The sequence below is a fragment of the Anopheles cruzii genome, chromosome 3 (assembly GCF_943734635.1).
Source record: "Anopheles cruzii chromosome 3, idAnoCruzAS_RS32_06, whole genome shotgun sequence".
Taxonomy (NCBI): domain Eukaryota; kingdom Metazoa; phylum Arthropoda; class Insecta; order Diptera; family Culicidae; genus Anopheles; species Anopheles cruzii.
Genome location: NC_069145.1, coordinates 11,449,185 through 11,466,814, shown reverse-complemented (window position 1 = coordinate 11,466,814; position 17,630 = coordinate 11,449,185). Strand labels below are relative to the sequence as shown.

The window sequence follows — 17,630 nt, the reverse complement described above, 5'->3', positions numbered from 1 at the left end:
ACAACCGACCGGCGACGGAGACTGTAGTAGTAGCCGGGATAGTGCCCCTACTAATCATGCTCCAGGGCCACACTGGATAGGAGTGTGGTCACTTGCGCCCGTTACAACTCGGATGGTAATAAAGCTAATTGACTACCAGGCATACGACGCTGGGTCGGTGGTCATAAAACGTTGATAGGGAGAGGACACCACTTTCATGCGCTGGGAAATGCTAATTCAGCTTAGGTTCCAGCTTAGGGCCCGGAGAACTCATTCGAAAGCTGTCCAAAAGTTTAGCACCCCCTCTGAGACGGGGTTCGGTTGGCGGGGGCATCGTAAGTTTAGATGGAGTTTGGCGTTAGTAGCGCCGCGCCTACGAGAGTGTGCCGGACATCCTTGAGATCACCGCGGCTTTCCTCAACGAGTTCCCGAATGCCAGAAACAGAAATGGGGCGATAGTGTTAACAACGGACGGATGATACCATCCGCGCTCTGTCAACCATTTCCGTAGCCTCAGCAACATCATCACCTGTCTGGCCAAAATGCGGGACGAGAAACTATTAGGTGTAGCAAATAATACGTGCGGTTTTACAATAGATGGCGTTACTCACTAAATAGAACAAATATATTTTTTTTTGATTATGTGTTTGATAGCTACTGTCATTGCGCATCTAACGCAGTATAGTTTTTTTTTGTTAAATTGTAAACAACACCTTTTATAAGCATTTGAACATGTCAAGTTTTGTTCCTTGTATAATATTTTTGCGGGGAGTACTTTTTCATTACTGCTTGCACGGCAGAAAAAGGGGCTCTTGTACCGAATCGTCACTGGTGATGAAAAGGGGAGTTATTACAAGAATCCTAAACGCAAAAAGCCCTGAATACACCCTGATGAACCAGGTTCATCGCAACCAAAGCGAAATATTCACTTTGGAACGGTTATGCTGTGCATATGGTGGGATATGAAAGGTGTGGTGTACTTTAAGCTTTTAAAACCGAATGAAATTGTTGAAGGACAATCCCATCAACAACAATTAATGCATTTGAAGCAAAGCTTTCGCCATAAAACGACAAGAATGGGATAACAGATATGGAAAACTGATTTTTCCACACGATAACACTCGACCCCAGCTTGCAAAACCGGTCAAAACCTATCTCGAAACTGTCGGATGGGAACTGGGAACTCGCTGTATTCTCCAGATGGTATTAAGGCGCCAACATAGGTTCAATTGTTGTAGTTAGGTCACAAATGTCGAATAAAAACCACACGAATTAATTGCTACACCCGACACATCATGAACCCGCGTTTGACATCAATCACGGTACCTTAGTTCCTCAACGACGGGCGGTCGTCGTGTTCGTTCCCCAAAACACTAAACCCCTAAAGATGAACACTTCTCTCGCTCGACCGGTCGGAGACGAACGTCGAATAGTTGGAACTCGACAGCAGCAGACTCAACCAGGCGCAACCATTTCCCTAATTTACGGTCCCGTACCAGAACTGTAATGAGCTGCCCGTCTGTCTGTCTGCCTGTCTATGATTTTATGGACCTCGGGATGGATTGTTCGACACTTTTGCTTCACCGGCTGAGAGCCTGCACACCAGTGTGGAAGTCTCGGAACGTGGATCCACAGGCTCCCATGGGCATTTGCTGTTCAATGGAATGCTTAGTCCAAAAACGGCTTCATTGTTAGCGATCGCAGAACCACCACGCCAAGGGGGTATTAAGTGTCTGTTAAATGACTACCTACGCTTTCGGGGTGCATTCGCCTTTTACCATCTCGCGTTGCGTCAAACTCGTGTGTCGCATCCATCTCTCCGCCGCGCACGCCCGTTGATTGCTTAATCTTCGCGCGCGCTCAACTACCTCAATTGCGCTTAGTCGAGTCGAGGAGACCCCGTCGGCCAGAGAGGGGTCGCAATTACATGCACTAACCCCCGCGGCATGCGCCAACGTATGTCTGCTCCGCCGCCGCCGCCGTCAACCCCAAAGTCCCAGAGAAGCGCAGGCACAGGCACGCGAGGCAATGCGTCTTTTAGCGCTTCAATTAGTCGGTGGTCGTGGGTCGATCGCAAGCGGCCATTGTTGGCACAAATGGCAACCAACCGACCGACCGGCAGACGACTCCGTACTTCGTCCGCGAAAGTTGCCATCCCAGCAGACGGTGCTCCGTTCCCGCGGATCCAGACGCGATCGGGTCCCCCGTCGTTGAGTCAAGGACTTGAGCCCTTGGGGCGGTGGTTAACCTTCCTTCGGCCCATTTTTAGGGCGCACACGCTTTATATGGTGCGCGCGTTCCTCCCAGCCAGCCAGCCAGCCAGGGTTATCTGCATTACAGCGCGCATCGTGTTCGCGGAACATTAACATTTTGTTACAATTTAAATGAATACACACGACGAGATTGAACGATTCGGCTGCAATCGGGGGGTCCATTTCGGGTCCGAAACAAGCCGCTTGTACAGCTCGCTGCGCAGACAGCATTCAAAGCGGCTTCATCCGGTTAGAAGAGAAACCGCTACCGGCTACTGGCGATGTCCAACCACAGCCACACGGCGTACAGTGATCACGTTTTCGCTTCGCCGCATAAACCGTCCACCAGTCACATTGCGCGCACCGCAATCGAAATGTATGCTGCACAGGAACCGCCACCAGCCTCGAAGCCGTTTAAGGCCCATAAACGCACCCGGCGCAAGATTTCTCTGCGGTACTTTTCACGCTCAATCGCGCAATCGCGGAAAATTATCATTTCATTACAGACTCCGTGCGCGCCCCGTTCGTCCGTCAGGCCCCCAACATTAGCCCTCCATTAGGCCCCGATCCACGGGTGTCGTCGCCGGGAAGAAAAGTCTAGTCCCACAGCGCACACTTTCCCGATGCAAATCGCACCCCACAAAGCAGCCATTGCACCGCTCGCGGTCGCGCATACGTAAATATACACCGCCGGCCCGTCATCATCATCGTCAGCATCGTTGTGTTTGCATGAAATGAAAGTGTTGCGGCCCTTCAACGATTCAAATGGGCCGACGCGCGACGACGACGACGACAGCAATCAGGCGGCCAGGGTGGCGAAAGTTCCCTTCGACGATCGCGCAAAGGGGTTAAAAGTCCGATCCGGGCCGTCCACAGGTTCGGGCGCGTCCAGCGGTTTCTATTTCCGTCCCCAACCGGCCCCGGCCAGCTTTGGGACCTCTTTTGTGCGGGTCGTAATTAAAGTCGGCGGGGAGTTGGTGGATGATTCGGATTTTAATATTTTGACACACTCGTCGCGGGCGCGCACGATGAATCGGTAAAAAAAGCCGGCCACAACCGATGAACCGTCGACCGGATGCGACGCATTTTGTGTGGCCGTTGGAATCGACGGTGGACATCATTCGATTGCGCAGCACGTGACGAAACCAGGGGCCCCATTCGGCGTTCGGCGGGGTTCCAGATATTAGAAACGCTTTGCGCGGCTTTGAGATCGGCCACGATTTCGAAGTTCCAGCGCCGCGCGCGCATCGATTGACGCGTGCCTCAGTATCGAATGGGAAAGGCAAACAAAACGAAACCCACCGAAAACGTGGATGAACCCGGGGGTTTACTAAAGCGACGTTCCGACGCATGCATCAGGAGCTCAGTCCATGGGCCAGCCAAAAATGTTTTACTATCATTGAAAGTTTCCCTTTTTTTGAATAAAATCAGCGACTTAATGGCTTCTCGATTAAACTTGAGCCATCCTTAGAATGATCTGTTGGCGGCTGGCACCCTGGCGCGTATCACCCCTCAGTTATGTCATTGCTAATCTTTGACCCTAGATAGGCGAAGCTCGAGACGACCACGAATATCCGCAGCTTGCTGAATCTCTATGCAAGCCTGAGCTACATCGGAGGAGAACCTTCGACCTATAATGTCTATGTCATCAGCATAGGCCAGGTTCTGGCTGAACTTGAAGTAGATGGTCCCTGAAGTATCCACTCCAGAGTTCCAGATGAGTGTTGGACCTTAAGCTAGCTTGTGGCGTTGGTCATGGTCGATCATTCCACTATTCCGAAACTAGTCATGGTCTCATACTACTCTGGCTAATATTTAAATGTGGTAAGTATTCTGACTGTACTCAACTATCATTTCAAGCACTATGAAATCGAATTGTGTAAAAGTTGGCTCTAGCTGTCAATTTGGTCTTCCTAATTGTGCTTTTTGGTAACAGGTAACATAAACCATTAACTGCGACTGCAAAAACAAATCGATTCGGTAAAACACAATGCTGTGTGTCTGGTGGGACCAGAAAGGTGTGGTGAACTACGAGCTACTGACAATAAATGATCACTCAAACACGTATAGATTAAAGATCTTATAGACGGTATTCAGCACGAACTAAAACCATTCGGAATGCAAAATTCCCCTGACAAGGAGGCACTAAAAGCATCAGTTCAAGTGATCGTTATGGGGATAAACCATAAAACCTAATAGGTAAATGCAAGAACACGTCATTAAAAGCCTTCCTACTGGATGGGAACCATTTCCCATTCGTGTTCGTGAAATTTCGGTTCCCGATTTGTTATCATCATGCTAAATGATTACACAAAGCGCACAGGTAAACTTTGCCACCACGTTGCATATTTATGGAGGTGCTCAAAATAAATTTCCTCTTCCACCACGAGGTGCTTCGAGGCCATTTCGAAACGAGGCCTTGAGCTGCCACCGAGCAGAGCCAGCGAGCGACCATTTCCCATAGAGACCCACAGCCCTCCGTAGCAGCAGCATCCGCCGCCGCCCAACGGCTACCGGCTGCATTAATAAATATTAATACAACCATCAGCGCTTGATTTACATTCCTGTGTGCTCCGGGGTTTCGGTTCTGTTCTACGGGGCCGCCACGACACCACGCGACGCTACTTCTTCAAGGTCAGCAGTTCTTCTTCTTCTAACCACCCGCCAAGGAACCGGGCGGGACGCACAAAAAAGGCCACGAGTCCCGCGGCTCCACCAACCCCGGGCCGGCGGGCCTACCCTGCTTGGACAACTCTTCAAGGCCGTCCCCATCGTGGCCGCCCTGCGATCTCCACGCGCTGACGTACGGGCGACGTGCCGTCGAAATAAGAATAAATCCCAAGCCTCTCGAGTGGTCGCATTTAAATGGACAAAGCGACAAAAAACAGCGACTGAAGCTAGATAACTGAAGCAAACAGCCCACCGCGCCTGTGCGTGTCTTTCTCGTGCGCCACTAACCTTGAGCGCGAAAATACCAATCCACGGTGACGACGGTGGTGGGTGGGTGGCACAGGCGTCCCGCGTGTGGTGGGAAAAGTGTGGCACAAAATGAAAATGGAAATGTAACATCCGCCTGCGCCGTTCACGGCCAGGCGCGGCCATTTTCCAATCAAATTGGAATCATCTTCACCGCACCGCGCGACCGCTTCGACGCAAAATTCCATTGCCGTCCTGAGCAGCCGTTCGCGCGCCGAGAGATCGGCTCGGAGATCGCGCGGCTTGGCTTTTTAAAAATTACTCGATCGTGGCCCACGATGATCGCGCGTAAATCCATAAATCTAATGTTTTGATGATATGTTCGCGCCCGCCTACCGCAGCATTCCTTTGCCGATCGCGAAGAAGAGAAACACAGAAAACCGAATTTCGCGGGACCAACCCTCCCCCCGGGGTGGGTAACATGGGTAGCGGGGCACCATCAAAACACACCCGAGACCGCACCTCAGCGTCTGCTTTTGCTAATCTCACTTTTTGGCCCACTTTTGGCCCCGCACATGCGGTGCGGGGTGGTGTGCGCAGGAGCGCAGCGCTACCGTGAACGCGCTCAACACACACACACGCAAGACAGCGCGGTGCACGCGTGCGCGCACGAGTGGTAAATTGGCTGTCATGTTTATCATCGAAACGTCACACACAACTCTCCGTCGACGGGAGGGCGTTTCACAACCGTTTTGATGGAACGGTTCCGCTGATGCAGAGTGGGACGGAGAGCTCGCGGTTCGATGTGCCGCCCTTTGTTTACACATCCGCGCCCCGATTGGGGTGGACTCGCGAAACATGCTGTAAATCAGCACAACCGCGCACCTCGGCTGATAGAGGGAAGCTGTCACGAGTTGTCAGAAAGCCAACGACGCGAAGATCCTTGCTGAAGCTGGGCTCTTATCGCAACCTAAACAATCAGCCGCTCTGGAAGTTGCATAAGCCGTTGAGTAATTATACAGCTCCTGTCCTGGGCCCACCCTGCCGGGCTCCCGGAACGAATCTGCGGTCTCTTTGGTGCTGAAAGCCGAAGCATATGCTCGGCAAAGGACAACCGCATTAATGGAGCGCCCCACTTAACCACCCCTACAATGGCAAACCTCACCATGTTTTCCTGCCATGTCGGTCGGCGCGCCCAACATCGGTCACACAGCATCGGTAGAACCTTATTCGAGGCATTTAACCTGGACCCGGGGCCCCGCCAAACGGTGACTGTGGAGGAAGGGAGGCCTCCGCCTACAATGGGTCAGCGCTGAGCGTGCAGCATTAATTCGATTGACACAATCTTCCACCGGGCAGCCGGGCAATTGAACCCGGTGTCCAACAAAAACTGGGTCTACGCTAACCACCACCCGACCCCGACCCGACCCCACACACAGGAAGACGATGGCGACACACGACGGCTACGAATTTTGCTGGACACAAAAGTGATCGTGGTAATTGAGTTGGCGAGGGTTGATGAATTAATTTATTTTTAAGGCCATCCCAAACGGCCACAATAGGGCAACAACAGACCAAGAGATCGACCGACCCCGTTGTGTATTGAATACACCCGCACGATTTGGCCTATTAACACCTCTCGCGTTACGTAGATTAGCGCTGCCATTTTTAACGCGCGCGCCCACCGGAGAAGACGCCACATATGGTCAAACTTTGGGGACATGGGGACACCACATTAATATCATTTAGTATGTCAGGCAGGACCAGACAGAACCGTATAAGAACGTTTTAGTTTGGCGCACTCTAGAGGATGCTGTCCCTGGGTTCGAACTGGCGCGTTTCGCAACCGATAATTCGGTGCCGCGTAGCCGGATGATCTACGAACGCGCTGCATCAAAGGGACGTTGCTATTGGAACCATAAACCTATATGATGGTCCATCTAGTGTTTGGTCAAAAAGGTGTCAATCGCTTGATGCTAATTCCGGACTATACGGTGGATGCATTAAAACTTCCCAACCAAGCTCCCGGACAGGCGAGTCTAAAAAGACGTGTGTGAGATATTTTTTGTCCTGATAGAACACAATACCTTTTCTTTTGGTTGATTCTAGCCATTTCTGATCAATCACTAGCTTCAAATGGTGCAGTTCTCGATAGTAGAGATCTGAACTTAGTGTTTAGCCACACAGTAGCAGCTCATAATAAACGATTCTTCTCAAGTCCCACCATATACCCAGTAGAACCTTCCTGGCCGTAAGTTCTGGTTTGGCCACCGGTTAAGCTGCTTCATCACGGTTAGACCACGATCGTTTTCACACAGTATTGTCGTATGTATCCCATTCTTCATCCCCAGTTCCCATCCGTTTACGAAATGGGTCCATTCCGTTTGGCCAAAACTTCGCAGATGGCGAGCCATCATGTTTTTTGGTGTAAATAGGGTGGCGCCCAAACATCGAGTTTTTTGTTAATCCAGCTTTGCGCAAATGGCTTTAAGGTGTTCGATGATTGATCTTTAGATTCTGACCGATGCTTTGATTACTAAAATGCCGATCTCATTTGATTATTTCTGTGACTTTATCGACACTTTCGATAACGTACAGTTCGAGTTGAAGACTCACCAGTTTGGAAGATAGATTTTAATATTTCCCAATTTTCTGAAAACTTTTACTAACTACACTCAAATACTCGGTAGTTACCAACTCGCAACTCACCTGCAGCTTGACCGGTTCCTTCGCCCGTTCCCGTGGCGGTGCCTTCTCGGGGCACTTCTCGAAGATCAGCACCCGCTCGGCGACCGAACCCCGCGACAGGAACGGCCGAATCGGACTCGGGATCGTCTTCGGCTGCATGGCGGCGTTCTTCTTGTCCGCATCGTCGCCGCCGCCGGAGCGCCCAAAGTCCTTCGGGAGCCGCGTCGTGGCCACGTTGCGCGTAAAGTTCATCGACAGCTTCTCCTGCTCGCGGATCTGATGTATGTTGAGGATCGGGATGTGGTTCGGCTTCATCGGCACACCGTTCCAGTGCTTGACGCTGGGCGTCTCGGCACCGGACACGCCGTTGTTGTGACCCCCATTGACGGCGATCCCGTTCCCGTTCGCCGTACCGTTGCCGTTCATCGCGATACCGTTGCCGTTGGACAGCGCAAGTGGCCCCCCCACGGGGGTCGCTAACGCGGCGGCTGTCACCATTGTGGCGGGTTGTGAACCGTAACTGACACTAAGGACACCACCACCACCACTGAGTCCTGCTGTGGCCGCTGCGTAGTCCGGGACGTCCCGATCGGGCAGCGTGGAGGTGATCACCTCCGGCAGAATGCAATCACTACTGTTCAGCACGGTTCCCGTTTTGAGTGCGTTTATCAGACGTTCCTCCTCCCGCGACACTTCGTCCATCAGCTCCGCGGTGTTCTTGTGGATGACCGCACCACCACCGGCACCACTACCACCGGAACTGCTGCCCACCGGTGAGCCCGCTTTCGTTTTCACGACACGATTCTTCAACGGCCAGCTCGGCACATGGTTCAGCAGGTGTTCCGGTTTCACGGGCGTTTGTGGCTTTTCGCGCACCACCACCACCGCCGCCGACGTCCCCTTCGGTTCCGCGAGCGTGTCCCGCAGCACGTCCGGCACCACGACCACGTTGTTGCTGTTCTTGTTGAGAGTACTGAAGTTGTTGTTGTTGTTCGTCACCAGCGTCAACGCTGGGCCACTGGGCCGCAGGTAACCTCCTACGGGTGTCCCCGCACCACTCACTGCCGGTGGTTCCGGCCCACCAACACCAACACCACCACTACCATTTCGTTCAAACTTTTGGAGCACACTCTTGACGGCGGAAGAACTGGCCCCGGAGGAGGGCGTCGGGCGATGGATGCCACCACCAACTCGCTGCTGCTGGCGCTGGGCGGCGATGCGGGCTTTGTCCTCGCTCACGAACGAACTGACCAGCTGCTCGAGGCTGTTGTTCGAGAGGTTCGGTGCCTTGGCGAGTAGTTCCGCGACACCGGCCCCCGGCGAAGGACCCGGTGGCGAGTGACCGACCGGCGAGGAAGCTCCTGCTCCGCTGGGGGTGCCTCCTACTGGCGACGAGCCACCGGCGGGGGGTGAGCTGTTGGCAGGGTTTAGTGTTTGGCTGAAGGCATGCTCACCGTCGCCGGTGTGGCAGTTGAGGATCTCGGTCGGCGCGAGACCGCGCGCCTTCCACGTCTGGTAGATCGCTTCCGCGTGGTCCGAGATCTGCTTCGCGATCGCGTCTAGGTCCTCCTGGCCCTCGACGAACGTGCGGACCGCCGAGTTCGGGGACGGCGAACTCGAGGACGACGATTGTTTCGCTGCGGTCGCCATTACGGGTTACGCAGTTTACGGGTTTATAGTTATGCCGCCGAGGTTCACGATTTTCACGTTTCCGGTTCCGGCAGGTCAGTGTTCATGGTCGCGCGCGAAAATCGTGAGTGGCCACAAGAAAGAGAAAGAGAGAGAGAGACGAAGAGAAGGAGGAGTGGTTGGTCAATTGTTTTCCACGCACTTGGAGCCCGGTCAACCCGACGACGGCGAGTTTGAACCCTAAGAAGGTGCGCGCGGCCGTCAAGTGGTTAGCTGACACAAAGGACATGCACGCACCACAGTCCTCTTTCTTTGCACAGTGCTCGACACTCAAAGGCACGGCAACACACGGACACACAGGCAGGGACACACTGAACAGCGGATGGTGATTAGCAGAGAACACTGGAGTGCCAATTGAGGAACGTTGCGCCACTCGTCGTGGCGCCACTAGATGGCAGCACCAGGCCTCCGCACTAATTACGCTATTGCTTCCACAGCATCATCATTGTGGCGCTCGCACACACACACACACACGGGCATTAGTTAGACAACGGCAGACATCGAGCATCGGCGCCGACGGACACCAAGGATTAGCGCGTCGCTAAGGACATTCTCTAGAGCACTAGCAGCACAGCGTATTTCCCGCGTTAAGGCGCGCGCGTGTGGCGTTTCACACACTATTTCCACACACAGAGAAACCAACACACACACACATGTACACAGCAGGCACTAATACATAGATTTGGATGCACAGGCAAACAACACATCAATTCCCCGTCATCATCACCAGCACATGGTTGAGTAGTACTTATATTCGGTTGCTGCGCGATATGAAGACGAAAAAAAGGGTAAAATACGAGTATAAACACACACGCACAGACAAATATATCAAATGGAACTCAGTTTTCCATCGCCTTAAAAAACAAACGAACGTGTACGGAGAGAATTGTTTGGATTAACAACACCGGCCAGCCAGCCAGCCGACCAATTAGTGCCCGATCCGCAAACGTCACGTTCTGGTCGAAGACGTGGAATCGATTTTCCATCCACTACGAAGCCCGAACGTGACCGCGGGCAATTGAGTTGTATTCTGGGCACAAACTTTTAACATTTAAGACTACCAACTTCCCAACCGGCACGACGTCGTGTACCATTTTTTTCGGCACGCCTCGTGTCCGACTTATGTTGGTTGGGTTGGGTGGCAGGTAGCAGGGTTAGAAGGTGGCTAGGACAGGTGACCCAACACAGCACGATTAGGGAGTGGACCTGAGAGGTGAGTTAGTAAGACTCGTGCGCAGAGCAGGTTAGTGTGTGACAGCAGCGCAACATAGTATTGGCAGCGGCGATTAGCGGGGAAACCGTTAGTAAACACCTCGTTCAATCACTGTAGGGGCCCGCACAAAGACACAAACACGGTGGCACTCGGCAAAAAAAAACAAAAACAGGGGATGCCTCAAACGGAACTCCATCCAGGGGGTGGTATTTAAACAAATGGAGATGGGCATCTCGATGGGAAAAATGTGTCGCAATGAAAAAATGGTGCCCTTTTCGGGCCACCGCGAACGCGGACTTTACAGACGCGGATGAGGTACGCGATAAATGATATACACATTGCGATCTCTATGTTTGCTAATTACCCGCAAAACTCTACTCTTGGACGGGGATGGGTGGTGGTTCAGAATAATCCTTTTCGGGCTCAATAATCTTCACTTCACAAACGCACACACTAGACCACTAGAAATAATAATATTTAATATCGTTAAACCTCGTTGCGACTAAAAGAAAAAAGGCTGAAGGCTTGAAGAAGGCAATGGAACGCGTTGGCGTGTTTGTGTCTTTGCCGTCCGCCCGCCCCTCTGTTTCATTTTGGTTTGACCGCGAGGAAAAGCAACAGCACCGGGAAATTAGTTAACGTCACAAAGGCTCCGACGCACGCACGCACGCAACTCACTCAGAAGGAACGCTAGATGCTGGTAGTAGTAGTCGAAAGCGTCATTCATTGAGACTCGCGCACTCTCGAACTCGCGGTGTGCTCTTGGGAGTATGAGGGTGGAAGCCACAAATCGATCACGTCACACACGAGGGTTGCCTGGGGCAGCAGGGCATAAAGAGATTAAGCATTAACAGGTAAGCAATACCCGAACCCGAAGGAAGGGAAGCACCACTCGCACGTGGCCCGTTTGTTACTGCCCAAACCGTAAACAAACATTCCAACGCTCCAAGCGAAAGTGATTCGGAAAAGGCCGCGCGTTCGGAAGCAATCAAAATCAAAACGGGGGGGGAGGCTCCAAATTCGAGGCAAACCAGAGGCGAGTGGGGTGCATCGAGGTTGTGAAAAACTTCACCCGAAAATCGAACGATCTTCCGGCCGGTCGGTCCGGCGGTCGATTTCTACGTTTCTGTTTTCGTTCACTATTTTTAGCGCGTCTTTGGGCGGCGAAGAAACCCACATCCATCTGCGGCCTTGCACCGCGCCCGAAACAGAGAGCGAGAGGGGACACTGCAGCTCTCTCTCTTGGGGGGCGGGTGTCACCCAAAGGATGGATCGCGAAAAGAAAAATCCCGCGCGGCGTCGATCGGAACACCACTCCTTGCGGCCGAGTTCTCTGATCGCCTTCGATTTCAAGGTCGTCCCGTCGCATGGCAATACTTTCACGGCGGCGGCGGTGGTGGCACGGGCAGCGGGCACACTGGGGTTTGTTTTGGGCCTCGAATCGAGGTTCTCGGACGACGGACGTTGTGCCTGCTGCCACCGCTCGATAAATTCAGACACCATTCCTCACTTTAGTCGGCCGCCCCGGAGTCTTCACGCACGCACGAAGGGTAATGGGCGGTGGGATTGGTTGGGAAACTGGGATTTTCCCGCCACCCATAAGCAATGTCCGGCGCGGATCGAAACGTTACTTGGTCCGAGAGATTCCGTCCCCGCCGTTTGCGTCACACACTTTGAACAGCTCGCGGACGCGTGTGTGTCCGCCAGGGAAGAAGTCTTACTAGCGACTGCGGCGGCCGCAAATGACGGGACACCGGGCACCGCCGCGCCACCGGTGCGCCATGCTCTTCGTGAGCTCCCGGGGCCCTTCCGGACACGACGCGCGGTTGCGCACGCGCTAACCACACACACGTGTGCGCGAGCGCACGCGCGCGCCGTCGGCTGGTGTTGGTGACGCACGGTAGCCCTTCACGCCTGCGCACCGCTGCCGCTACTACTTAGCCCACCCGGATTCGCCCTTCGCCGGGAAAGGTTCTCCCGCGCCTTCTGCTGGGTGTCCCCTCGAGTGCCACAAACTCTCTCTCACACGCACACTCGCACGCGCACGCAGATAATTAATAGGAGTTGACTTTCGTCGCGGCTTGAATGGGAGGGCCGGTCCATCCGTGGACACCTCGTTCCGCACCGTCCTGCAAGGCCTGCTCCCCCAGCCAACGACAGCGCATTAGGAGAGTTTGAATACAAAGATTCCGACGGGGGAGCGATTGTGGGTTACGCGGGCGTTGGGGTGTCTTTCGTCCGCCTCCTGCTCCCGAGGCCTTAGCGCGACGCTGCCAGCAGCAAGCAACGCACACCGCAACCGCAACCGCGACGCGTATATTTAGAAAACTACTGCACCCAGGCCGCAGTGGGACCCGCGCCGTCGAGTAGCTGGCTGACTGGCGTGCCCTGAAAGTAGAAAGAGAGAGAAAGAGAGAGAGAAATGTAAATGAAATGCTGGTTTTGGTGTCTATCGAAAATAAAGGTTAGAGTGTTGCAGGTTCGATGTTAGATGGTTCCGACGCACAACGCGTAAAGGGACCGAGAATGCCAGTAAATACCTGTCCGGAATCCCAACCTACAATGAGTGTTTCTGAGCGATCGACAATCATGCGACCACAAGATCAACCGATATCTTGGTCATAAAACATTTGCCCTCACCAGAAGAGACTAGGTTCCAGATATCTGAGTCCATCCAAGTGAGTAGCGAAATGTTACAACTTCAGTAAACCTTTCTTTCGCTCCATCTGCAGCGGTCAGTGAAGCAGAGAAGACCGATCGCCACCACCGTACGCCGTGGGTTGGCCATTAAACTGTCGAATGCACTTTACCGGATGATGGTTCTTTCGCTCGAAACGGCCACCCGGCCACCCGGCCACCAGTCAGTCAGCCGAACAAGCGATGCTATTGGAACCCTTCCAACAAGTAACCGGCGGTAGTGTAAGCAATTTGTCATTAGTGTCTATATGCCTGCCGCGCACACCGAGCGAGAGAGAGAGAGAGTGCAACAGTGGACCGTTCCGTCTAAGGACGACCGAGGCGACCCTTTGCCACAAGGCTAAGTGGACCCATCGTGCCCATAATTGATCCCGATTTTAAAAGACACCATTGTCGGGGCACACCCAAAGTGTCCGCCTGGGATCGGCGCAACTTTAACTTTGGTCGTAAATTTTGTGCCCCACAACAGCGGCAGGCCCTAGGAACCAGAGAACACGGCTCTCGGCCACTCTTGCGACAATTGCGTCTTTGTCGCTATGTAAATGTCATAGAAATTATCATCAAATCCCGGCCCGGTGGCGTTAACTTTTCGGGTCTCCACACATCCGGGAGCCGTGGTCGCGCGGTGCGGAAGTTCACGTGGCATTAACGCGGCGCGCGCGGCGAGGGTCACCCGCGAGGTGTAGCCCTCGAAACCTCCGTCGACCTTTGGCAACGGCACAACGGGTATTGTTTCATTCTTGGGCGGAAACCAAACCACGGAAAGAAGGTGATCGAGGGAACACACATCGAGGGATATTCGGTGGCTTCGGCAATTCGGTAGCAGCAGCAGCAGCAGCATCATGTTGGTCTATTTTTACGCCAAACGCCGAACTGATCTCGCCACGTCACGGTGGCGGCAATGGTAAATCACGCCGAGGGCGACAACAGAAACGGGCCTTTGGTTTTTCCCGAAGGGTATCCGCCGGAAATGCTTTTCAAGCAACGTCAACGTGCTTGACGGAACCGGCACAGCCTCGAGGCGTAGTTCTTCCGCTCAGTCGAGCCCAGCTTCCGCTTAAGCTTCGCGACGGATCGACTAACGTTCGGGTGAGTTCCAACATTAGTCTACCGTTTTCTAGTTCATCCCAATTTCCCGATCATGCTGGCGTAAAAATAATACCTCAAAATGACACTAATCCAACGGAACCCTTTAATACAGCAATAAAAATTAACATTTTCCAACAGTCCGATGGCAACTGCGACTCCAAACTACTTCCGGCCGCACAGGCAGAGAGCGCAGGCTTATCTGTCAAACAATGAGATCAGAATAAAGTCCATGTAAAAAAAAACCTATCTCCTCCATCATCACAGCACGGTAGCGAACAACATTCTGCGTAGTTTGTCAACCGGAACTCTGGTACTAATGAGGTTCGCTCTCTGTTGTGCTGGAGTGCCGGACGGCATCCGGAAAGAAGCGATGCTACGCAAAATGCGCCACTCTACCAGCTTCCCCACACGGCAGAGATCGCCATTTTTACGGACGATAAATTTTCATAAAAAGACGCCCACCCAGAACATGGTGGTCCGCCCCTCCCTGCGGCCTGGCCCCGGGGCCGGTGACAACACCACCCTCGGATGTCGATGATGTTGCTGATGATGGTGACTGTCGATGTGTGACGAATCACGGCTTTTTACATGGTCCAACAGTTGCACCGAACGTGCGACGCGAGCGCGCAGTGTTCAATGTCAAGTACATTTGGGGCCACCATGGGAGGCTCGCATTGAAGGGTGTGGCGTGCGTCCGACGGCTGTAAAAAGCATCCTCGGATCAGTGCCGACATATGGTTCCGCACATTCGGACACACATTCAATAATTTTACGATCCGCCTCTGGTCGGGTGTTTGGTTTATTTGGGAAAATGTGCCAAAATTCCTGTGACGGGCACAAAGAACGCTCCACATGTGCTATTCGGAAGCTTGCCTCGAGCAATGCTAGGTAATGGATAGGAGACAGATGTTGCTGGTACCAGTGTGTTCGATCGCTGCTCGCATTTTGGGGACTTTGCTCGCACAGAGATCGCTGACAATTCCCAACGGCATGCCGTCGAAATAATTCTTCGACTTGTCAATATAGACCTTAGACCTAAAAACACAAACATGGATGGTGGATCTACGCCTCAACTAGTACCCCCACGCAGGAAGTCGTTTTGAAGTACTTCACCAGCTCCTTTAAAGATGATCTGTAGATACCATATCAAAGGGCGCCCGCCATCCGGAGATCGCAGTCACTGCGCCTCTTTCATCTCACACAGTTTCCACGCCATCAACAACGGTCAAAATGATGGTAAATCACTGCAAAAGCAATCATCATTAATCGAATCGATAAATCGTACATCATCTATCCGTGAGGGAGCCAGCCACCCAGTCGTTAGGCCTCCTCGGAGCATAAGCTATGTAATGACCTTTTCCAATTGACCCAAACATCACGATGCAGCTAGGCAGCTACCAACCGACACCGGGGGGCAGCGCACATGTTTAGCCACTTGCTCCCGCGCCAGTTGCAAATAAATGGCCGTCCCCCCCCCCCCCCCTCCCCACCAACGCCTGTGCGTGTACTCGCCTGCCGGGTTTCGGATCGAAAGAAACACTTTTTTCCTCCGAATCGATCGTTTGTTGTGGGAATATTAACATTCCGCACCATTCCCAACCCAAGAGACCCGGCCAATGGTAGGTAAAGGTCAAGAAACAGGTTTGATACGCTTTTTGGCGTGTGCCTGAGTCATCGTGCGACGCAGCAACGTGACCAACGTGAAAATGTTGGGCGGCACGGGGGCCGTAGCACGGGGTCCCCGGGAAAGTATCGATAAAACATCCAGACTCCCGGCGGCTCGCAGTCGAATATCGTTGATCCATCGCCGCGTGTCTTTAGCAGAAGAGGCCGCCACTGTCGGTCGGCGTTCGCTCGGTCCCTCCATAAACGACGACGTTAGACGGTTGCTCCTTTCTTTTCGCTAAGTTATGGATCGACTCGGGCGCGGCCACCACGCCGAGCACCAACCACTTTCCAAACCGTATTCTGGCAACACGTAACCGTCAAACGGCCGTAAAAGATTATTATGGATTTTCGATGCTGTGAGCGCGGCCGGCGGAAGCGGGCTATTTATATATATACGCGGGGAGACCTGGAGTCCTCTCCAAAAAAGAACCATCGCGTCGATTATCGTCGCACCCGGCAACATGGAGGTCGACCTTTTTTGGAAGACAAATACAGGCAGGATATATGGATGGACCGTCAACAGATCCCGCAGCTTCAGACAGGGAGAGAGAGAGAGAGAAAGTCAGAGACCGCCAGTGATTCGAAATCTGGACACCCAAACCCAAAATCAGCATAAAGTTTTAGTTTTCCGCCATTCCAATGCGACAGAATATGGTCCGCTTGGAGCGAGCCGCATTAAATGAAATGCAAAAACCAATCCCACTCCGATGGAAACCAAAGAATGGTAGAATTCTTTGGCACGGGTAGGACCCCTTACACAAAAAAAAGGTCATCGGTAGACCAGCAAAACCAACGTGTCTCGTCGGCACGTCACATAGCACGCTCCCCTGGCCAGCTGACGAAGCGGCGAGTGGTCAAAACTTTGTCGTATCCAATACCCGAACCGAGGCTCGGTAGCTAGACAGTGGTCTGCGGAAATTCTCCGGTGGTCGACGACATAATCCAATCCGCCGGGACCGGCCAGAACCGATTCCCCCAGGGATTCGGAAACATTAATGAGCATCGAGAGCGTCGAGGTAACGGTTTCCCAGTGGACTGTACGACCCTGGGGCTGGACACCGCCAATAGTCACGTTGTTCTTGAGAAGACCTTTACGTGAAATTTGGCCTGCAGCTAGGTCGATGTAGATCCCCAACACCCAGAGAAGAATCGATTTCGAAGGACATCACCTAAATTAACCAACTCTTTAATAGGGGGAAAGTTTACGAGAACTAGCGTTTCCCAACACTAGATCACAACGAACGTTGGAGTAGGGTGGCTAGGCATCCAATACCTCCTGAAGTCTTCTCTGTGGAACAAAATAATAATTATACACCCCGATACGCATACGGAACCCCCAGGCGGGGACCTGAGACCGGGGAAGCAGTGGTTAGTTTATGTGGAATATTATCTTCCAAATAAATAGCAAATCTCCAACTCCGACGGCGGAACTCTCCACA

General features: G+C 52.9%; 1 protein-coding gene across 1 annotated transcript in view; it reads right to left on the bottom strand.

Moving 5' to 3' along the window:
- LOC128275134 (uncharacterized) overlaps positions 1-11,464 on the bottom strand; it is a 30,993-nt gene extending 19,529 nt beyond the window's left edge. The window contains exons 1-2 of the mRNA XM_053013534.1: positions 11,416-11,464; positions 7,857-9,472 (exon numbers count right to left, since the gene is read on the bottom strand). Coding sequence (XP_052869494.1) covers positions 7,857-9,472; positions 11,416-11,464 — 1,665 coding nt within the window. The remainder of the gene's footprint in view (positions 1-7,856; positions 9,473-11,415) is intronic.
- Positions 11,465-17,630: the final 6,166 nt, after the last annotated feature.